Source organism: Gallus gallus, chromosome Z (genome assembly GCF_016699485.2).
Source record: "Gallus gallus isolate bGalGal1 chromosome Z, bGalGal1.mat.broiler.GRCg7b, whole genome shotgun sequence".
Classification (NCBI taxonomy): Eukaryota; Metazoa; Chordata; class Aves; order Galliformes; family Phasianidae; genus Gallus; species Gallus gallus.
In genome coordinates, this window is record NC_052572.1 from 19705480 (window position 1) to 19729158 (window position 23679).

The window sequence follows — 23679 nt, forward strand, 5'->3', positions numbered from 1 at the left end:
ATTAACAGGAACAGTTCTTGTGTGCTAGGTAGTTAAGAGGGATGACTTCAGTTGCAAAGAATCTGCAATACCAGTGTGACAAAGCTACCATAACATTAGAGAAAGAAAAACACACATTTGCTATACTCAATATAGGAGGAACAAAACAAATGAGTCTCTGATTACATGGCTCATCTGCAGTCTAGCCTCCTTCCTTTGGCTCCAGTGACCCTGGCAGGACCAAGCAGGTGGTGCTCCAATGTGAATTTCGGGAGTGTTCTTTTTTTGGATTTGGGGGCTCCCTCCAGATGTGACCAGAGGGAAGGCCACTGTTTTGGTTGTTGTGGAAAAAAATTGGAAGGTGTTCAGCATTGCTGACTGGTGGCAGTGAAAAGGTTAAACTAAAGCAGGTGAAGAACATTAAGGAATAGAGAAAGATGCTCTGATGTTATAAACTGAAGGCATTCATAGCACGAGAGCTGATAATAGCCTGAACATAAGGAATTAAGGGAAAAGAAGGAAGAATTGTGGTGTATATGTGCATGCTGCAGAGAAGACTTAGAATAAGTTATTAGTAAAGGCGAAAGCATGGTTGAAAAGGAAAGGCTCTCTTAGCTGTGCTGTGTCTATAGTAAGATGAGAAACAGCGAAAAGGCTGTTACATGGTGCTTAAGCTTAATCTGCTTCGAGTCTGTAATTATATAGGGGGTAGGAAGGCGCTACAGGGGGATCTGGACAGGCTGCGTAGTTGGGCTGAGGCCAGTGGGATGAAGTTTAACAAGACCAAGTGCCGGGTCCTGCACTTAGGCCACAACAACCACAGGCAACGCTACACGTCTGGGGTAGAGAGGCTTGAAAACTGTGGAAGAAATGGACCTGGGAGTATTTATAGATGCCCAGATGAAGATGAGCTAGCAGTGTACCCAGGTGGCCAGGAAGGCCAGTGGCATCCTGACTTGTTTCAGAAGTAGTGCTGGCAGCAGGAGCAGGGAAGTGACCATCCATCTGTACTCAGCCATGTTGAGGCTGCACTTTGCGTACTGAGTTCAGTTTTGGGCCCCTCTCTACAAGAGGGCCGTTGAGGCTCTGGAGTGTGTCCAGAGAAGGGCAGCGAAGCTGTGAGGGATCTGGAGCACAAGCCTTACAAATAGTGGCTGAGGGAACTTGGATTGTTTAGTCTGGAAAAAAGGAGGCTCAGGGGTGACACTATTGCTCTACAGCTACCTGAAGGGATGTTATGGTGAGGTGGGAGTTGGCATCTTCTCCCGTGCAAGTAGAAATAAGACTAGAGGGAACAACCTCAAGTGGTAATAACTCCTGTGCTGCAGGTGTTCAATTTGTGATACAAACTTTTTTTTTTCCCCTTCATGGTGTGCCAGTTCTGTTTTGCATAGTTCAGAGGTAGGCAAAAGAAATCGGCTGTCTTGAATGCCACTGTTTAATAATCAACATCTAGGGCTTTGAAGAGCTCTGACCACAGAGCTTGATCTGCTTATGAACTGGCTTGGGAGATGGAGTAACTGTGCAGTACTTTCCTTCCACAAAAGGCAAATTGGATAATTGTTTGTTTGCTCAGAATTCTGTCTTGTGCAGAATTTGATGACTTTGGCCAGGTTTTGGAGGGTTTTGGCCACCTTCCTTGCGTAGAAGGTCACTGGGGGAAGCTATTGGAGTGGCCTACACCAACGGCACAGCCTGTGAAGTGACAAATCCTTTTTTAGACCCGCAGTTGATGCAAGTGGCATTGTATTCTCTCGTTTCCTGGCTGAGCCTCACCCCAGGAAGGAATAGGAAGATAGTCTTAGTCTTAGAATCACGGGGACAGAAAGCTGAGTATTGTCTTCTGTACCTGCTGTAGTTTTCAATGAGTAATGTAGGGTAGGACTGAACAACAGAGTGCAGTGTATTTCCAATCTATTAGAGTTCCCTAAAAGTGAAAAAGGAAATATTTATTGTTGAAGAAGGTAAAATGTATTTTAAAAAAAGAGACTCTTTTGTATGAGCCTGCTTAAACCAACAAAATTGAGAACTTAGTATCAAGAGGATTATAGGAAGTAGCAAGCAGTTTTCTTTCAAGGTAGGTAAATATTAAGTGCTCCAGTGTTTATTATTAGAATTATGTGGTGATCCAAATACAGGAAGGAAGTAACAAAAAGATAGTCAAAACTAGGCAAATCTCAGAAATGCAAGCAGTGGTGAGTAAAGTAGTCTAGTGTAAACTGAAATGAAGGTTTAATAACTACGAAGCAAATACAATGTTTTTTATGAAATTTATATTTTCAGGAAAGGTTTTTGCATGTTTGCTAAACATTAAAATAGAACATATACAGAAAATAAATGGTGAGTTTTTCTTCTGAGATGTGGAACATAAAAATAAAGGGACTGAACGAAAATAGTGCATGCTAGTCTAGACTGATAAGTAAGTTTTTATCTGCCATATGAAAACAGACTTTGAAACTTACTACGGTGTCGCATTTGTGAGACTATGATTTTAGCTGGAGAGGTTAGAAATTGCCAGTGGATAAGTTATAGCATTTTGCTGTGTAGATGGAATAGGAAGAAGTTTTTGGAATGTAAATTTTTTGAGAGGAGGAGAGTGTAAGTAACTTTCCTCAATACTTTACCAAAGCATGTGCTGTTTGTACCTTTTCTGTTATTAGCACTTGCTGCTTCTCTGCAGTTGCTGTTTTTCTTTGATGCTGTGCTCTGCTTAACAGGTGTTGTATTCCATCCAAAAGTTCTGACGTTAAGGACCAGATGAAGTGACTTGTATTTTAACTTTGAATCATTTGGGAAAATTAAAGGTGTACTAGTATTCTTGAATTATTACTTTCATGATCTTTTGTTTTATATAATTACTAATTAGAATAGTTTTGAGTATGCTAGTTTTATATAATCAATTCCTGTTTTGTTGTGCATCAGTGTACAGCAAACTTGTTTTCTATTTGGGACCATTTTGCCTTCGTGTTATACTCAGTAAACTGTACTTCTTGGTTGTTGTTATTTTCCATGTCTTCTCCTTAACACTGCCATGGGATGACAGTGACACTGAACTGATCTACTGTTCATTCGTATACTTAAATTTGGAAGACTTTTATGATGTGAAGTTCAAAAAGTTTAGCCTGACTGTGGATGAGTAATTCAGTGTAGTTAAAGTTGAAGGTTAAAACATCTCAGGCCTTAAAAACCACATTCTTTTATTTTAATCATATTTTGCTGCTGATCTGGTTCTGAGTATCTTGTGATGTAGACTAACTTTTGCCTGTTTTAGTTAGTGTTCCTTGCTTTGCTTCTGCTTAGTCTTGTTCTTGAGGCTTTCAACACCAGATCTCAAATGTTGGTGCTCATTTTGCAAGCAGTTGCAGTTAGAATTGCTATGTAACTGCTCAGTGTTTGATTTTTTTAAATGCTTCTGCTTCTTAGAGCTTGGAAGTTGTTTATGCTTAACTTGTAGCCTGTTATGACAGTAAATCTGAAAGGTTGCTACCTCTCTTTTCAAATTCCATTTCAGTGTTCTGCTTACAAACAATTGCGCTTCAGTACTACTTTGATTGCTAAGATCATATGGGTGTTTTAATTTTAGTAGAAGAGCATGAGTAAATGTCTGGCTGTATCTATATGCCAAGTATAAATACTGTATTTATTGTTTTTAACTGTCTTTAAGTATATGACATAAAATGTATTTCAAAGACCAGTCATGACAGAAGTTAACAAAGCCTGAGGTTGAAGGGGGGAAGATTAATATGCAAGTGTCTATAAACTGACACAGTTTAATTACAGGTTTTAGTATTTAGTATAATTATACAGTGCTTTTCACTTTTGTAGTTTGAATGTGAGCTAATTTATCCTCATGACACCTCTCTAAAGCATGTAAGTAATATTTATCCCCAGTTTATAAGTGGGGAAAGGGATTTGCCCTTGGTACCAAGCTGTGTTGCAGAGATGACATTCAGACTGCCTGGCTGTGTGCCTCCTTTGGTCAAAGCCTTGAGGTGCCCATCCAGGGCCATGCTGCTGCTGAAGCCAAGCTGCTGCCTTGAGGGCAAATCTTCAGAGCTTGGGAGAGCTTGGGACTCCTTGCCAGTTACTGTTAAGGCAATATTTATCAGCACCTAAGGCAGTGCCCCCTGCAATCCTGTTACTTGTTTAAACAGTTTCTCCTCTACTAGCCTGGTCCCATGTCTTCAGAAGAGAAGTTGCAGTTTAGAAAGTCTGTTATTCAAAAGTGATGATGTGTGTGAGCAGAAGAAGAAAGGCTCAGTTAGTGATTGTTCACCTTACTGCATATTAACACAACGATTTCAGAAAACATGTGGTTGAGGCATGGAGATAATAGTCTGTGGGCCCGAAAACCAGCAGTGTGACAGTGGTAGCGGAGGCTTCCCTGGCAGCACTGTCAGGATACACATATCAGTAGAGGTTAGGGGTTGACCTGCTGGAGAGGAGGGAGCTCTGTGGAGAAGGACTTGGGGGGTTCTGGTAGTCAGCAGGTTGGCCATGAGCCAGCAGTGTGCTCTTGTGGCCAAGAAGGCTAATGATACTCAGGAGTGCATTAAAAAAGGTGTAGCCAGTAGATGAGGGAGGTGATCCTCCCCCTCTACTCTGCCCTGGTGAGGCCACAGTTAGACTACTGTGTCCGGTTCTGGGCTCCCCAGATCAAAAAAGGCAGGGATCCAGCAGTTCAGTGAAGGGCCACAAAGATGATTAAGGCCTTGGAGTATCTCCAGTATGAGGAAAGGCTGACGAACCTGGGTTTGTTCAGCCTGGAGAAAGGAAGACTGAGAGGGGATCTGGCCAATGTTCATAAACATCTGAAGGGAGTTGGGAGGCAAGTGGATGAGGCCAGGCTCTTCTCAGTGCTGCACAGCAATAGGACAAGGAGTAATGACGTAAAACTTGAACATTGGAAGTTCCATACTAACATGCGGAAGAACTTCTTTATGGTATGGGCAACGGAGCACTGGAACAGGTGTCTCCTTCTATGAAGATATTAAAGATCCAGATGGACGCTTGCCTATGTGACCTACTGTAGGGTACCTGTTTTAGCAGGGGGGTTGGACTCAATGATCTCCTGAGATCCCTTCAAACCCTTCTGATTCTGTGATTCTCACAGGGTCTGGGCTGCCCCATTTGTGCTCACTGTCTCCATGCCTTGTTAGCCTGTGGCTCCTGCTGATAGCTGCCAGTGGTTCGGAAGGGTCAGTGAACTACAGCCTTTGCTAGTACCAGTTAAACATATGCTGACATTTCATTACACAGCCTGACTTTAAAAATCTTTATCATACCGATTGTAGCCTTGTCTTGAGGAAAATCCAAATTAGAAGTGACTATAGTACTGAACTGAGTAGTGTCTTAAAGTTCAGACTCTCAGTGTGACACCTTCAGCTTTTACAGTAGTCTAACCCACTGGCATAAAAAATAGTGCTGGTGTAAGTGTAATACAAAATAAGTAAGTCGCCAGTGAAAGTATATTTGGAATCCTTCTGGGAGGAAGGATGTAGGTGGGAGCACAGCCATGAGCTTGGGCGGCAGGCACCCTGGTTGCTGGGGAGGAGCCCTGTTGTTAAAGCATCTGGGGTAGCTGCAATGAAATGTAACCTTGCAGCATGTGCTGACCGATTAGCTTTTGATGAAATGTAAACAGCTATGGAAGGAACTTTGGTTTTTTTCCCTAAATAGGGAAGCTTAGCTGAGGAATCTTGGGCTATTTTTAATACAATTTAAAAGTAGCTGTACCAAGACTGTTTAAAGACGAATCTCTGCTCAAGTAAGGGATACATATGTTTTGTATATCAGTGCTTTTATTTAATTCAATTTCACAGGTCTTTTTCTCTGCATTTTAGAGCAATGAAATATTTAAGCTGTTTGCGAGGTAATACTACAAACCTGGGTCTGTGCAACAGCTGCACTGCTCATTCTCCTGTGACTTGATTTCACTTTTTATCTCATTCTTTACAACCAAAGACTTATCAGCAAGTGTTTCATGTAGCAGACTGAACTGAAAGTCCCATGAAACTAGCACAGTAAAATGGAAACACTCACAGAAGTTCTTAATTTATTGTTTTATTGTACTATTTTGGGCTTGATTTCTGTCTCCTGAGGCACTCTAATGTTTCCTGTGAAAGGCAAGAAAATTCTTTCACATCTTCAAAGATGCAATTTCTTATTAATCTAACTATACATGTATAGGGACAGCAGTGCTACATTCCTAGTTGTAGGTTCTGAAGTTGGAGACAGTTTAGGAAGTTGCTGAGCTGGAAGATTTTTTTGATACTCTCAGCAGCTAGTAGACAAGACATCCCTCTGACCTTTTATATCTTTCAGTTGTGTTTTCATTGAATAAAGATCCTCCCATTCACTGCAGCTGTTGGAAAGCTTCACCTGCATGGCACAGCTGCAAATGTGAAATAAAGGCTTAAATCAATGGAATCAGTGTTTAATTCGTGTTCATCTGAAGAGTTGTAGATAGCTTTATGTTTCCAGTTCTCAGGACTTGTTTCAAAGTTGAGCTTTTACAAATCTGACTCTGTAATTTTCCTTTCCTCCATCATTCTTCATTTAGTATTGGCTACAGAGGTAACATGAACTACTATTTAAAGGTGGTAGATTGCGAAATGTGATTGAGTTTCTAACATCTTCTTAAAAACCAGCAGAGGTAGATATTCCACAGTAGTGACAAGCTCAACATGAAAATGTCAAGTTGAGTCTTGGGTATGCTTAAAATACTTCACATCCGGCGTAGTGGTACACTACCTTGACAGTTTAGATAAAGTGCATTTCAAACTTCTCCATTTGAATACCTTTTAAAAAATACCCAGTGGAAGTATGGGCTTATTCAGAAATGTGTAGATTTCTCAATGATGCAAGAACTTGTTTTAGTTAATTCTTCAGCCTTCAGAAAAGACCACCAGTGGAAAATCACTTATCTCAACTGTAAAATTTGTGTTAGAACAATCTTTGGCCCAAGTGCATCCTGATGTAAATTGCAGTCGTTACAGTTTGCACTAGTCTAATTCATACTGAATTCACTCTGTGCTGATAACACTGTCTACATTAAAATTCTCATTCAGAAGCATGAGCTGTAAAATATTTTTATGCTGGATATGCCTTCAGTGCTTTAAGACTTTGGATTGATTTGGGGATTTTTTTATTCTTTGTTTAGCTTTGCAGAGTCATCACAGCTCAGAGATGCTGAGGTGATTACTGTCCTCATGTTCATCAGTAGCAGTGCTCACTAGTAGTCACTTAAACCTGAATAAGATTGCAGAACATACAGGAGTTACACAGGTGTTTTGGGGAGAGTCGTTTTAACAGCACAGTTGTGGAAGTGCTACTCAAAGTGTAATTTTCTTTGTGAAAGCATTGTAGTATACCTACTGAGATGGGAGGAAAAGCCTCATTTTTATTTTAGTGTTTTATTATAAAATACTACTTATTTAAATAGCATTTGATAGGCTACCATTTCTTTCCCACTAAATGCTTAAGACTATTGAGGAGATATTTTAAAGTCTATTCTAAAGAATGCTTAGATTGAAGCCAGGACATCCAAAACTGGAAAAAACATGAATCCCATAAACCTTTGCAATACTTCTCTCCTTTGGACTCATGAACCTTTCATCTATATCTACAGCATAATTTCTTTTCTTGCTGTTTGCAGGTGCTCCTGACCCAACAGCAGGTGCTAGCATAGATGATGAAAACTGCTGGCATTTGGATGAGGAGCAGGTCCAAGAACAAGTTAAACTCTTCCTCTCCCAGGGTGGATACCATGGATCAGGGAAGCAGCTCAATTTGCTTTTTGCAAAGGTGTGATGAATGTCTTAAAATTTCCCTTCTTTCTCTCATCCTTCTAGCCAGACTGTACTTGTTAGTATCTTACTCAAAGTTCTGTTCTTCTAAATATAAAGCCTTGAGAATGTGATGACAAGTTAATAATGAGCTGTTGAACAGCCATGGGCCACAATCTCGTGTCTCAAAATCAAATTAAGGATATGAAGTAACATTTCAACTATTTGCTCTTGTTGTTCTCTTCTTTCCCTACCTTAAAATGTTGGAGAAACTTGTAGAAATGACAGTTTTGCAGCAGGTTGCATAATGTGTGTGTAGGTTACTTGTGGAAGAAGTGTTTGCGGAATTGCATAGGGATACTGAAATCAAAGTAATACTTAAAAGTGGGAAAGAAGACTATTGTTCCCACTTGAGAATGTCACTTCATATATATTAATTTTACTTCTTATTTAACAGAGGTGGGATGTTTAACAGTGAAATGCAGTCTGTGCTATGATGGTATTTTTTTTCAAGTTTGTATTAAAAGGCTCATTTCCTAGGTGCGAGAGATGCTTAAGATGAGAGATTCAAATGGAGCTCGCATGTTGACGTTGATAACGGAGCAGTTCATGGCTGACCCTCGTTTGGCACTTTGGAGACAACAAGGAACTACAATGACTGACAAGTATAGGCAGCTCTGGGATGAACTGGGTAAATGCACAGACTTAAAAATCATCTGCTGTTCATATTTGCAATGAAACAATTTTGTGTTTGGGGGTGGAGGGAAGCTATTGTGGTCCTAAGTAAAAGAAGTTAGTTTTCTGCAGCTCTGCTTGTTCAGTTAGGGTTGGGTGAAATTGAATTTCTGATCTGCTGCATGAGACAATGTAGTTGAAGGACAGGAGGCATGGTATGAAATAATTATGATTGCAACAGGTAGTAAGTAACTTGAGAATCTAAAGAAGCAAAAAGTGAAAATGTATACAGCTGAGGGTAGGTATATAAACCAATAGTAATGAACTGGATAGGTTAAGGAAGAGATCACTTCAAAAATAGAGAGAAAGAGAAGCCAAAAGGAGGAGATTCATTAAGAGTATGAGAAGACTGCAACAAAGGAAAGAAGTCCATTACATAGCTGGGAAGGAGGTCATATAACTGAGGGCTGAAACAGTTAACGCTGCTCTACAGGAAAGGTCAGTAGTGACCAGATAGGTGGCTTGTACAGCAGAGAGAGGAATGCAGGCTGATTTAAACTAGTAAAGTCTGAAGGCACTTAGTCTAAATGGTTTCAGAAACTTGCTGATGCAGTTTTGAACTCTTTGTACCTGCTTCAGAAGTTCTCACTGTATAAGAATTTGTTGTAGGGAAGGAAAGCTAGAAACAGCTTGAAGGTAAATGTCACCGAGATTGTAAAGGAAGGTAAGCAAGTGGGGAAAAAAAGTACTTAGTAACTACCAGCATTGTATTCACTGAGTGTAAGGTACTGGCACAAACTATTAACAAGTGGGTATTATAGCCATGTAAAATATAACAGTGATAAATGACCTGGATTTTTTTTTTAATAATAATAAATCTGATTTGTTTATCTAAAAGATAATTCACTGAGTGTGTGAGTGAAAGAATTAATATGGTATATCTTAGCTGCAGTAAGGCTTTGGTTGCTGTCTTGGAGGATTTCTGAAAGCAAGTTGAAGATGCACAGGCAAGATGAAATTGCACTGTGGTTTGTGGAAATTTTAGTAGTTGCCTGTGCTTTCACTGAATCTGGAAAGACACTTCAAGTCTGGACTGTCTTGAGATGCATTCTGACCAATATAGCTATTTCTGACTTATGTGGCATGGAAGATGCATATATATAATAACTTACAAACAATGTCCCATGAGACTATATGTAAACACTGTGGAGAACAGAGCCAAAACTCATAATGGTCTTGATATGTTTAAGGGTTGCAAAACAAAGCTAAGTGAAGTCAGATGAAGTAGGAGTACATCGAAGTAAGAATCATTCCTTCTTTTAGAAGGGAAAAGTCAACAGCAAAACTTAAGTTTTCCTTCTTGTAAAGGTTAAAAATGACCATGATTGGTTTCATGTTGTCTAATGGGGCTGAGACTAGATGAAATGTTAGCATAAATAATGTTCACTCTAAATGAAGCATTAGGCTAATAAAGACTGGCTTGTCCAGCAGAGATTATAGACTTCTGTGGTGAAAAACCTTATTAGTGAAGCAGGTAAAGTTTTACTAGAGAGAGTGTTGATATAACACTCATCCAGTTGGAGACCTGTGACTAGTGGGACGCAGTGCTGGGTCCAGTCTTGTTGAATATCTTCACAGACAACATTGATGAGAGGAGTGTCCACCCTTATTAAGTATGGTGATGATAGAAAGATGGGAGGAGTGGCTGACACACCTGAATGCTGTGCTGCCATTCAGCAAGACCCAGACAGCCTGGAGAGCTGGGCAGCAAGAAACCAGATGAGATTTAACAAAAGCAAATGTAGAGTCCTGCACGTGGGAAGGAACAACCACAAGTATCAGTACAGGCTGGGGCATGACCTGCTGGAGAGGAGCTCTGGGGAGGAGACCTGGAGGTCCTGGTGGTCGACAGGTTGGCCATGAGCCAGCAGTGTGCCCTAGTGGCCAGGAAGGCCAATGGGATACTGGGGTGCATTAGGAGTGTGGCCAGCAAGTCAAGGGAGGTGATCCTCTCCCTCTGCTCTGCCCTGGTCAGGCCTCCCCTGGAGTACTGTATCCAGTTCTGGGTTCCCTGGTACAAAAAAAGACAGGGATCTGCTGGACAGAGTCCAACGGAGGGCCACAAAGATGATAAAGGGCCTACAGCATCTCCCCTGTGAGGAAAGGCTGAGTGACCTGGGTCTGTTCAGTCTTGAGAAAAGAAGACTGAGAAGGCATCTTTTTAGCATTTATAAATACCGTGTGGGAGTCAAAGGGATATGGGCAACCTCTTCTCAGCTGTCTGTGGGGACAGGACAAGGGGAAACAGCCATAAACTGGAGCATAGGAAGTTCCGTTCCAGTATGCAAAGGAACTTCTTCACAGTGAGGGTGACGGAGCACTGGAACAGGCTGCCCAGAGGGGTTGTGGATTCTCCTTCTCTGGAGATATTCAAGACCCGCCTGGACGCCTACCTGTGCAGCCTGCTGTAGGGGGCCTGCTTTGCAGAGGGGTTGGACTCAATGATCTCTAGAGATCTTCCAGCTGCGGCTGAGAGCCCAACCCAGACCATGGGGCTGAGCCCCGGGACCACCAGCTTCTTTTTTTTTTAGATAGAGATAGAGATCTTAAGATAGAGATCTTCTAGCCCCTACAATTCTGTGATTCTGTGATAACTGCCTTAAGTGTAACAACCACTGTAATATGGCTTTTTTATGATGCTTTGGGAATAGTGACTTTTGCCAACATGTGCTTAGCTGGACATAAACGTAGCAAAAATCTTATTCCATCATACTGATGACTGGAGCTTTCATGCTTCATTGCATATGTGAATTGAGCTGGTAGGTAGTGGAAAGATAGAAGTGAATTCTCCATCTGTTACCTGTAGCATTCTTAATACATACTGCCAGTAAATGTAAAATGTTTTGTTAAATTTTCTTAGGAGCTCCTCTTCTTGTTTATTCAGTTTCGTATTGGCAGCATCTTCTTGACAGCACCTATCTGAAGATGTAGGAACTGGAATCTCTGCTTGCAGTATCAACTAAACAATATTTTAAATTAATTTAATTGCTTAGTTTACCTCTATTTGATAAGAATTACACTTGCCACTCACAGAAAACCACAGTGCAACCTTCAGCCTCTACATTTGCTCTACTTCAGCTGCTACATTTGTAATCTGAGGTGGGCTCTGCTGTTTGAGTCCTGCACTGCTCTACCTCTTCTGATGTTACCAAAGTATTTTAGTCCTGTGAGAGATTTTCAATAACCAGTATTTCATCCATGTCAGGTGTGTAGTTGGCTGAGGCAGAACACAACTTGATTCTTTTACTTCCAGCTTGTTTTCACATTGCTAAACTCTCCAGGTCATCCCCACTCTGGCGGCATCCCTTCCAGTGGTAGTGCTGAGCAGGCTCTGTGGAAGTTGCTCTTAACTGGATGAATCTCTCCAACTGTACTCCTGTTCACCCTGTGTGAAAAATACAAGCTGCTCCCATGTTTTTAAGATCTCACCTTGAGTTTCATTACAGTTAGACACGTCCCCTTTTCCAGATGAGACATGCATCACTTCAAAAAAAAAAAAAAAAGTGGAAGAGGTTTAAGATAAACTGGAATTACAGTAGCAAACTACAGAAGAATAATCAGGATGTCTGTGGAGACTGACAGTCAGTTCTGGTAGTGGCAGAGAGAACTTGGCTATCAGTGTATTTTAAAACAATGTTTGTTCCCTGTCTTGTTCTCATCTTCTAGCCTGCCAGGGAACTAAAATAACAATAAGAGGGGTGGGATAGGTCTTTGCATACTTCACTTACTGTATTATCTGTTCAGAGTACTCTGAGAGCGGTAAATACGTATGGCTTTTATTCAAAAAAAAAGTTATTGGTGGTCTGACTTATTTTGCAGGTGAGTAGCAGTTTAGCATGGTAGTTATGGAAGATTTTAGGACATGTGAAGTATGTAAATATAGACTCTGCTTAATAAAGGCCTGCTTGCTTGCCCTGGTATGTTGTCTGCCAACCACTAGGCATATGGCCACTTTGTCAGTTCCATCTTGGTATAGGTTTTTAAGTGTACTTAAGTAACTTCAGCTTTATGCCTTTACTGTGTCACTTGAGCCTTCCATTAAAACTTAACTGATGGTTCCTACTTGTCATTGAGTGTTGGCAAGGGTACTGGAAGGACACGCAAGTCCCTAATCAGAGTTTCTACTGGAGTTTATGGTAAATTGCATTGACTTCATTAGAAGTCAGATTGGGCTTGAGTGTTCAGAGGTGCTGATTTAAATAAGTTGATTAAAAATAAATACTTCACCTCTGAGAGGGAGCTTGGCAATTTTCTAATACAAAGTCCTAATTAATCATTCAAAGGACTCCAGTTAACTAACTAGTTGTTTGTAGGGCTTTTTTCTTGTTTTTTAAAGCCTTCAGATCAAGAGGAAGTATGTAACAATTATACTCAGCTGATTTCCACTATTGTATGTCAAAGAACGGGTTGAGCTAAATACTACTTACGGAACTGAAAACGTGTGGTATTGGCAAGGTCAAGATTACAGGCTGAGGTTGTAAGCCTTCCTTAAATACTTTTCATGCTAGAAGAATGTAAATGTGACTTCAGTGGTACACTGGTGAACACTTCCAGCTTGCCACAGTAATATGTGAATGTACTTTTTGGATTTTAAAGCTGAGCTGGATTTCTTCATGTTGTTGCTGTTTAAATGGTGTTTTGTTTCAGCAAGTAAATTCCACATGCTGATCTGTAGGCATTTAACTCTCAGTGGCCATGGTGGAAGACTTCGGTGTATCAGAATGATTAATTATCTGAAGCCCCTTGTCTTGCCTTTTTAATTAAATTGCATTGATAAAATGGAGGAATATGGAAATGCACAGTGAGTATCTACTGATGCCCGTTGAACTGAGATCTCTGATTTCAAGGAGAGGTCAGTTAACCTTCTTTGTACTCGAGGAAAAAACTGGTCCATGCAGTCGTACTGTAGCAGCAATTCCTTAATATTCATCCATCAAAATTAAGTAAAAGTTGCTTGTGGTCTACAAAAGGGAGAATATTTCCTTAATAAAAGGGGAGAATTTGACTTTGTGCCCCAGCACAGGGATCATGAGGGCTTCAAGGCTCTGCTTTGGAATTAACGTTGAGCGCCGCTAGATGCCAGACATAGAGAAGAGGCTGAGTTTTGTCGGCAAGTGGGGTCTGCAAGCTAATTGGTGTTTTCTGCTGGCTACTGGCTGTGAAATGAAATTGGAAGCCCTTTAGCCACATGGATAATACAGGACCTGAATACAAATGTCACATGTCACCATCAGGGCCCACTGTGAAACAATAGCGTTCCCACTCAAACAGTGCGCCACTACAGATCATTTAAAGATGGGGATTACATTTAAACTAAAAGCCCCATTTGCCTTTTACTGCAATTTAAATGTCCTCTTAGCAAAAGCTAAGTGACAAATTAAATGAAAAAAAGTGCCCACATCTTTAAAGCTGTAATGCAAAACAACCTTTTATTGCTTCTCGTGTGCCATGAATGAATCATTACACTTGACAACCCTAAACCAAGCCATAATTGGAGCAGCTACTGTTATCAAAGTGGGGCTGCGCTTGTGACAGCTTAATAAAGCTGAAACTGTTAAATTAAATCCCAGATGCTTAATCTGATGAAAGCAGTCAAGTAGAAGAATCTAAGACAAGTATCTACTACTTGGTGGAGTGATGGAGCCCAGCAGCTTGTCAACACGTAGATTACAGGAACAGATTTTTTTTGTGTACTACCATTGTCAGTGTCTTTATACCCTGTTGCCTGCCTTTGCTGTGAAGAAACTTCACATAATTTGCATGTTTCAAAACAAACATTTCCAGCAGATTACCTCCATTTTGATATTTAAGAGCAGTTTAAGGGGGAGGGAAGCTGCTCAAAGACCATCTTTGTATGGAACAGAAAGATGGTGACTTTTTCATAGGGAAGCTCCAGAGAGCTCTTGCAGTGCAGAGCCATGAATAACTGTCAGACGTGTTCTGGGTTTTTGTCCTGCTTATCTTGATCTCTTTTGGTTCTTGTATTTCACAAAGTTGAGGAGAACTAAAATGGCATTCTGTATATCCAACTGGGTGCTCTCTATATTTTAACGCTTCAGAACTTGTTAGTTCTAAAGTTTCAGGGTAGGAACTTCTCACAGTATTGCCATGAGCTTCATTTGTGGCATAAAGCTTTCCTTGGTGACCACCTCACAACTCTTTCTGCTAGGCATGCAAAATGGATTGTTCCCATAAAGATATTTCCTGAGCAGAAAAACATGTTTTTGCCTTAGCAGGTCTAGTATTCTTCATTATACCAAATTTCACTCTTAAAGCACTTAAAGCTAATGTGGGCTGCCTCTTAAGTGCTGTGACATCCTGCTGATCTAATTTGAATTCGTTTGCTGATATTTTGACAATTTTCTGCATTAGTGACGCATTTTCACACTAAAATTTAGAAGTAAAATATCGTTTTACAAGGTTGCATCACATAGAAATACTACAATGTATTTCCTGAAGGGTGATGCATAACATTTTATTAGTAACACTTTGCTCTACATTTAAAACATGGTTCTAGATGCTGATTATAGGCAAAGAATCATTATAGATTAATTAAGAGAGGTTTAATTACCATTTTGCCTTGAGCAAGCTGGTGATAGATTTAAATAATGCTTTTTGATTTGAAAGCCACTCTAAATTTTTCCAATACAAGCTTATATTCATCTCTGGAAATAGCAGGTTAAATTCTTTAAACTCTAAATGGAACTATTCTCAATCTATATTTCTACCTCAGGTATTCCTTCCCTTTGCAATTAGAGAGACAGACAAACTTGTACAAGACATACAAGCTGTTGTAAACAAATTATCTCTGCTTAACACTTAAGGGAGAGGGGAGAAAGGGACAAAAGCAGTTGGAATTGTTGCCAGTATGCCACTAGAGAAATTCCTTCTTGATGCTAGATTTGGTAGCTACTTCAGGGCTGCCATAAAGGAATCACTGAAGTTACAAATTCATTGCAGTTTTTGTGCTCTAACACCATTTTTTTCTAAGCTTCATACTTCGTGCATTCCTGGTGTAGTATCAACTATGCAGCAGAAATACGGACTTTTCCTTATAATTTCTGGTATTTCTGAAGTGATATGGCAAGACTGTAATTTTCAAATTTTAGTGTCAGATGTATGTCAATATTTACATGATTCCTATACTTTTGTAAAATAAGGTAACCTTAAAATTTCCTAGTTTAGGTAAATCAATTCCACATATCATGTTTTTGGCCTTGAAGTGAAAGCTTTAGGAATGCATGTGTTTCAAAGGTGGTGGGATGCACTGTGCTTTGCTCAATTGCAAGGCTTCTAGGTGGAGTGATGTCATAGATATTTGTGTCTATGTCTGTATAGCATCCAATTGTCTGTTCTTGCTTAACTGATAATCCTTTGATCCCTGTTGATTTTTTTAGTCCTAGCTACCATGGTGCAACTGCTGTATAGTTAGAAAATGTGTGCCTTCAGTTCATGCACGTAAGGTTGCTCTGCTCTTTCACAGAATAAGCTGTTAATATATGTCACTGTATTGAAATGATTTATGCTGTTGGAGGCACTAAATTAACAGTACTTCTGAGTTATCAACACAAGATGGTTCTGCTGCTCTACGGCCTGAGTTATGGATGACAACTTAAAGAAATTGCTGTCATGGCCCTGCAGTGTCTCAGTTTTTGCTGTCACCTTCATTTCCCTGGTGAGTGAAGCCAGGCCACCTTTCTACAGAGATGAGTTCTATCCACCTCTTCTGAGGTGATTTCCTTCCTCCTTCATTATCAGTGGTAGAAGATTGGCTTCTGTCATAATGGTATTAAAAATGAGGGTGTATGTGGCTGTAGCGTCCATGAGGCTGTAATATGACAGCAGGTGGGAGATGTTTTCAAAGAGGGTATTTTCTCCTGTGCTAAAGCCGCATTTACCAATTTTAGAAAGAATGCTAAAAGAAATTAAAATGTGCGAGCATAGCTTTAAGATTTTTAATGCACATAAATTTTGGGTTTCCATGTAGTTGAGTGGGATGAAAAGCACTTTTTTGCAGTAGAAGCTAAATTTCTTCAAGTACCCACTTTAAAGCAATTTTTAAAGTTTTCATTCCTAAGCTGACGAACTGATTTACTCGAAATATTCTTTTAAAATAAAATAAAATAAAAATAAAAATAAAGTTGGAGCTGGTACAAATACAACGCTGCCCTAAGTATGAAATTGTGACTTTCAGGATAAACATCAGAGTTGTACTCTGATCTTAAACATGTGCTAGCATTGTTTTTTCCCTCCTTTTGTCTTTATTTTTCATACCTCTGTAGTATTAAGCAGTCAAGTAATTTTCTGCTACAACTTCTAGTAAATATGAGAGAGAGGGGGAAGTGGTAGATCTATGGATTGGAAGAGTCTTCACCAACTTCTCAGAGCTTTACTACAGTCCAGCAGTCTAACCATGTGTTATTTTCCATTTTTCTTTTGAATGGATGCTAGGAAGATAAGTAGAAAAGTGGAAGGTCATTTAAAGTGAGAAATAAAACAATCTTAGTTATCTTGTGTCTGTCAAAACAAGGCAAATGATATAAAGAGACCTAAATAGACTAGAAACTGGAGAGTGAAGAAACTTAACAAATAAAGGTAGCTGGAAATTTTAAGTGAAGATGGACAAATTTAAATAAAAATAATGTTAGAATTTGAGTGAGGGTACCCTGCAGTGAAGCAGCTCACCAGTAACTATGCTAGACTCTTGTACTGGAAAATTTAAAAATTGAAGTATGTTCCTTTGTAAAAGCTATTGCTTTTGATATGAAAGCTGAAAATAACCCAGGAAATCTTAGACTGTGAAAGAATTCAGACTAGATTGTCAAAATGTATTCTTCTCGCCATTTATAGTTGGCTATTTAGGTTCTGTAAGCACAGTAATAGTAATCATATTCATTTTTTGACCTTTCCCACTATGTGATAGACTGTCTATGCTTCTTTTGAAGAATGAAAGGTATTTCCCTCCCTTTCTTTTATGGGTATGTTATTCCTCTCAAGCTTCACAATTTTGTATGAGAGAAATTCATTCATCAATTTAAATGAAGGTAGGATAATGCTTTTATAGTTAGTAGACACATCAACTTCTCTTCTGAAAATTGTCAGTCCCTGCAAATAAGATGCCTACTGAGACTGAATTACTAGTTAAATATCTGGTAAAGTAGCTAGTTGCTGCTTCGGATGGGAGTGCTTTTGTTCACCATCTGGTTGTAAATATTGGTAACTATTAAAAAAAATGCAAAGAACCTTTTCAAGATGTTCATAAAATAGTATATTTGTGCTATTAGTACTAATGTTAGCAATACTTTTATCATAAAATGATTGTTTGTGAGCAAGCAAATAAATTGTTTTGTCAGTATTAGAGAAGTTGATCAATGTAGGGTACTATAAGTGCCTAGAGGGGCATGCAATGGACATGTGACAGATACCCAAATGCTTTCTTAAGGATATTGTAGTGTGAAGCAAATTTCAGTTCTTCTATGTAACCATTTGGACAAATGGGTGGATGTCTGTTACAGCAGTTCAAAACAACCTGAAAACAAACAAACAAAAAAGCACAGTCCACAACAAAGGGCTCATGTGAGGTGACAAATACTCAGGTTAGTTCTTGTTTCCATTGTGCTAGAAGTTGAAGCATAGGAAGACTGCAGTGGTTATTACTTGACAAACACAGATTGGAGCATGTAGTTGAAGATGGTTTAGAATAAAATTTCAAAATGCAAATGTCCATTTTATCCAAATATATGTGTGATTTTAACCCTTGGAGCAGAGGTATGTAGTCAGAGGGAAAGGAAAACTTAAGGAACTAGTTGTATTTTATTTTTGTCCCAGTACACCTACACTCCCTCTAATGCACATTTGGAGTTTAGTGTGTAGAGTAGTGCAGTGATTCCCTCTTGTCACCCATGCTGCAGGTAATCTATTGCATTAATCAGCCAGCTTGTGTGAAATGCATGGGGAGTGATTATACTATCATACACAGTACAATCAGCATGAAGCACTTGTCAAGACCAATACATCAACATTTAATTCAGCAATAGAATGAATTAGAGCAAAATGAAACATTCTGTTCTCCAAGAAATACAGCACCCACAGCAAGCCCTTTTTTTCTGAAGGCTGTGTGGAGAGACCACAGTGCATTAAGGGATTGTTTTTATGAATGAAATTGCAACTTGGATCCAACTGAACACTGCAAGTACTTTTCTTTGGGATTCTTATCGAGGATAGCACAGCTCTGAAGTGCTTTGCCTATCTTCACTCTTTCATAAAAGCAACTGTTTAATTGGAGTGTTCTCTAGTGAGACTCCTGATTATGCTTTGTTCTAATGGAGATCTCTTCATGCCAGGAGGAGGGAGGCAGCTTTACCAGTCATTCTGAAGGCACTTGTCCTTCTCGTTGAGAAGCAATAAATGCCATTTGCTACCTTCTTTGAGGTTTCCAAGTGGCTGTCCCACTGAAAGCATGTATGTGTTTAAAAACCTGATGTAAACCTCTTTTAAATCCTTTGCTAATACTTGCATTATAAAGGGGTCATAGGTTCCGTCTCCTATTATTGTTTCTATTCTGGCACTCCCAATGCTGGAAAATGATGTTTTTGTAACTGAATTGATGAGATTCAAATAGGGCAAGTGTGCAGCAAGTCCTGAAGCTGAGCTGTAGGTTGCACAAGGGGAATGATCTTGATTACCTTGCTCCATTTCCTTTGAAATGATGAAATGCTACCAGCGTGGAAAGGTGGGGGTTTTTAGTTTTAGAGAAATAGATATACAGTAATAGAGAAAGCAAGGAAATTTTGAATTAGATCTGCATCTATTTTCTGCATATTTTCTCTTTGCAAATGGATATATTTCTATATATTTTCAATTCACAAACATAGGTACTGTTCTTAAGTATATTAAGATCATGCATTAAGATTAGTTAAACTCTGACAAGGTAGCATAGTATTTCTAGGAAAAACAGATTTCCTGGGAGAATGGCAATCAGTCATACAAAATCATGTGCTGGATCTTCACGCAAGCTCAGTGCCGTGGCCCCTCCTAAAACTGTTTTCACCACCGCTCTCTGATTTACTGGAGTAGGAATAAAATATGATGGGATTTCTGAAAACTGAGCAATGCTCTGTCTCTAAGGAGACTATGTATACATTCCTCAAACTTCCTTTAACCTCATGAATGCACGCTTATGCAGGATGTGTAATTATTACAACACCTATTTTTAGATGTTTTAATTCAGTACTTCTTAGAATTTTTCAGTTTGCACGTTCCAATCCTGCTTGGTGTAAGGGCATGCTGTCCTTTCTCTCTCATAAATTCAAGAGGTTTGGGTGTTTACTGAGTGATACCCAAAGTACTGATGTTTGCATACACGTAAAAGAAGGCATATGTTGTGTAAAAAGCAATAATATAACCTATGTATTTGTGGCATGAGGCACACTAAAGGTGAATGACAACTGTGTGTTTCCCAGAAGAGGTCTGATTGAACTAACGGTGCATTTGGCAAAGCTAGCTGTTTCCAGGTCAAGAGGATTATTGTTGAACCAAAATAGACAATTCCTTCCTGCAGTGTGACAGTTCTGAGATTCATTGCCATGTGAAATTAATATCAAATTGCACTCACAGCATGACTTATCTTCCAGTTACCTACTGGAGAAAAATAAATTCTGCATCACGGTTTATGATTGTTTGGTGCTGTGCTATGAGGAGTGTTGTGTTGGAAAGACATGGTCCACAGTTAGGGATCTGAACCTGAACTACTTTAGGTTTGGTCCTGAGATCTTGTATGAAAAGGCAGGTGGTGCCTGGGGAAAGGGAGGTGGAGAGAGTACTGTGGTAGAGAGAAAGACAGAATGTGTAAACATGAACGTGTACTTGCTCTGTTTTTCATTTAATGAGACATGTGTGCGCACTGCAGGTGGCATTGGTGACATCTAGTCAAACAGGTAAACTTGAGAGTGCCAGGAATGCATTTTCCAGAAACTGACAGCTTCCTAGTGTAGGATTTGTGAGGCAGAAAAGGGGATTTCTTGTTTGACGCCAGTGTAAGCCTATGGGTCAGTGACCAGCTCCAGGTGGGGGGCTGCCACTGAGCTGCAGCAGAGCAAAATGGGAAGAGTGTCCTCCAGGCTTCTTCCAGTTGGTGTGTAGTAAAATCTGGGCAGGAGCGAATGTTTTCCTCGGACTTCTCAGTGCTAGAAAGCAGGACAGGGACCAGTGAGTGGAAGAAGCCAGGTTGGAGCAGATGTCAGTAAAGAGGGGAAGGCGCTCGGGGAGAAGGATGAGGAGGAAATGAGAGTACGGACAAGCGCGCACACACACTAGGGAGAAGAAAAAAAGAAGGAAAACAACTAGAAAACCCAGAAGCCTCAGTAGGCTGAAGACTGTAGGGTCACTGGCATTGTGCTTCTGTCTCCCAGATGGTGGCCTTTGTAGCACTACAGGAGTTGAGCCCCAGGCTTTTTCTGTTTCCTTTCTCTTCTGGAGGGGAGTTGGTCACATGCTCCCTGTGATGCCAGGATGGAGCAGCCTGCAGGGCTGTGCCAGGGCCATGGCCAGCCCAGATGCACACACAGCTCATGCTCATGTCGGTGGGAGCATGAAGTTGGGCGCTGTTGAAAGCTGGAGTGGTCTATGTGCAGTTTATTAGAAATACACTTCTCCTTGTGCTTCATTTGCATGAAAATAGCCTGGGTTTCTGAGGTGGGCTGCAGACAGTGTAATTATGCTCAAAGCAATTACCCTCTTTAAATGAAATAAGATTTTAGAGGGTTTTGGTATTTTTGGTTATCCTCTTCCCTTTCTTGTCCGTGTAGTGGAGCTTCTGGAGAAGGCAAGTTATTCCTTCACTTCTACTGGTGCTTAAGATACGGAAAAGTAAAAGGCTACTCATTTTGTAGGGGTGTTGTGTAATCAGTAATGTGTGTTCTGCCTGACTGAATGGTTGAAATGCTTCCCAAATTCAGTTATGGTACTTCACTTTTCTTTTGCTTTAGTCTGAAAACACTGGGAGTCTGTCTGCAAAGTATTATATGTGTGTGGGTTTGGCTTTTTTTTGTTTGGTTGTTGGTTTTTTTTACAAGGATGCTGAGAGATTCAGTGTCCTCTTTGTGCCCTCAAGCAGTGCTTCATGTTGAATATAAAAAAAAGAAAGTAAGCCCAAGTTAACTCTTCTTCAAAGCTTTCCAATATGCCCATACCATCTTTTGTTTTGCACATTGCAAGACATGTGCTCCTTATGTATGGGACAGTGCTGAGTGTGCATTAATGCTTACTGAATCAAGTGAAGCTTGTTCAAGAGGGAGTCTAAAGCAAAGTCGTAAGATTTCATTTTAAAAGATTTTACACACAACATCTTAGTCATTCCGTGGCAAATTTCAGACAGCTAAATAACAAAACAAGAAAAATGCGAACTTGCTGTTACTGTATTTAACATTGGGCAGCTATAATCTGCATTAGTGAAGCATCTCTTTGGAATTTGCATGGTACCACGTTCTATTTTGTCGGTGTTCGGATTTCTCTGCTATTAGTTCCCAATCCTTGGTAGTCACTGGGGAATTACAACCTTAAGGATCAGGCTCTGTTTCCACTGGCTCCTGTACTGTGGCATACCAACATGCTGAGCTACTCTAAGAATGAATGTAATGCAATGGCCTGTGCTCTGGGTGTCTATTTTGCATTCTTAGTTAGCAAAAGAGTGCATGAATGTAAAAATCTTACTGTCGTGGAAGAACCAGCTGCACTGTTTTGTTCAGTCCATCATGAAGATTGCATAGTTTGGGCATATTCTCTAAATCTCTTATAGTGTATAAGGCATGTTCTTAATAAGCAAATGAACTGCTGCTAAATAGCACTTTCTCATGTCTTCATGCTTCTGTCAAAGTTCACAGTGATGAAGAGACAGCTAATTTAGAGAAAAATCCTTGAATTTGAAAAGTGTTAGTAGAGGCCTTGCTGTATTTATGCCTGCCCTGTCATAGAGAGGCAGGGAGCAGGTTCTAAAGTGATGGTATATGTGAAATGTCAGCACAAATTAGCTTTCTGTTAGAGCTCCATGAAGAGAGAATGTAAAACAAATTTTCTAGTGTATCCAAATTACTGGAGTAATTGAAGGAAAAAATATCATTGTCCTATTAGAATTCACAAAATCAGTGCTCACTGGATCTCTGAGATGGAAACGTTTGGAAAATGCATTATATGTTCAGCAGTGCTTCTACTGGGAAGCATATGTTCACAAAGTATGTATTTTACTTATATGCTTTCTTCGTTCCTGTAATGTGAAGCTGGAAGATAACATACATTTAGTTTGTAGACAGCAACATTCACTTCTGATACAAAGCATAAAAGGAAAAACTTGGGTAACGTCTTGCTGTAACTTTCTGAATTCTTGTTTGCATTTGACTGATACTGCTGTCTGAGGACCCGTACATTGTGAACTCTAGATTTTCTAATACAAAAAAGATGCTAAATACCTTCTAATAGAGAAGTTTGGGCTTGATACAGTCTTTCAACTGCTCAGATGGGTCAGGTTCTGTGTCAGGAATTCAGCCTTCCTCGTGCTAGGCATAGCTGGGAAGTAAGCAGTATAGCCTTTGAGGGGAGAGTAAAAGTATTACAGTATAGAAGTTTGCAATTAGTCAATGGCTGCTGCATTTTTAATAGAAAACATAATTTAGCAATTTTTTTAAAATCAGGTGCTCTGTGGATGTGTATAGTCTTAAATCCCCACTGCAAGTTGGAGCAGAAGGCCAGTTGGCTAAAACAGCTGAAAAAATGGAACAGTGTGGATGTTTGTCCCTGGGAAGATGGAAACCATGGAAACGAGCTGCCCAATTTAACCAATGCTTTGCCTCAGGGTGCAAATGCTAACCAAGGTGAGCCTAAACATATGCACTGACTGCAACATATAATATAACCTCTATCTTATGTACTCTAGCCTTGCAGAATTCAGCACTCTTTCCTGGGACTAGTAACTTTCTTGTTAAAAATTGACCAGCCAAATTTATTTTCACTAATACTGTCCTTGCAGAAAGGATAAATAGTTTTTTTTTTTTTTGTGCTGGGGCTGCAAAATATTCAAAGCAAGTATTTGTGTTTAGTTAGGTCTTCTAACTTTTCACTTGGTCCTTCTAAATACTTGTTGCATGAAAATTGGATGTCCTTGAAGTATGTCATGTAAAAGCCTGTT

At 39.8% G+C, this 23679-nt stretch overlaps 1 protein-coding gene across 4 annotated transcripts in view; it reads left to right on the forward strand.

Annotated features, from left to right (window-relative positions):
• ZSWIM6 (zinc finger SWIM-type containing 6) overlaps nt 1–23679 on the forward strand; it is a 111726-nt gene that overhangs the window by 59863 nt on the left and 28184 nt on the right. For 3 of the 4 annotated variants that reach the window (XM_001234009.7, XM_040656058.2, XM_046905801.1), the window contains exons 3-5: nt 7637–7785; nt 8307–8457; nt 23186–23365. In XM_001234009.7, the coding sequence (XP_001234010.2) occupies nt 7637–7785; nt 8307–8457; nt 23186–23365 (480 nt within the window). The remainder of the gene's footprint in view (nt 1–7636; nt 7786–8306; nt 8458–23185; nt 23366–23679) is intronic. The other variant, XM_004937262.5, reaches the window with a different exon arrangement.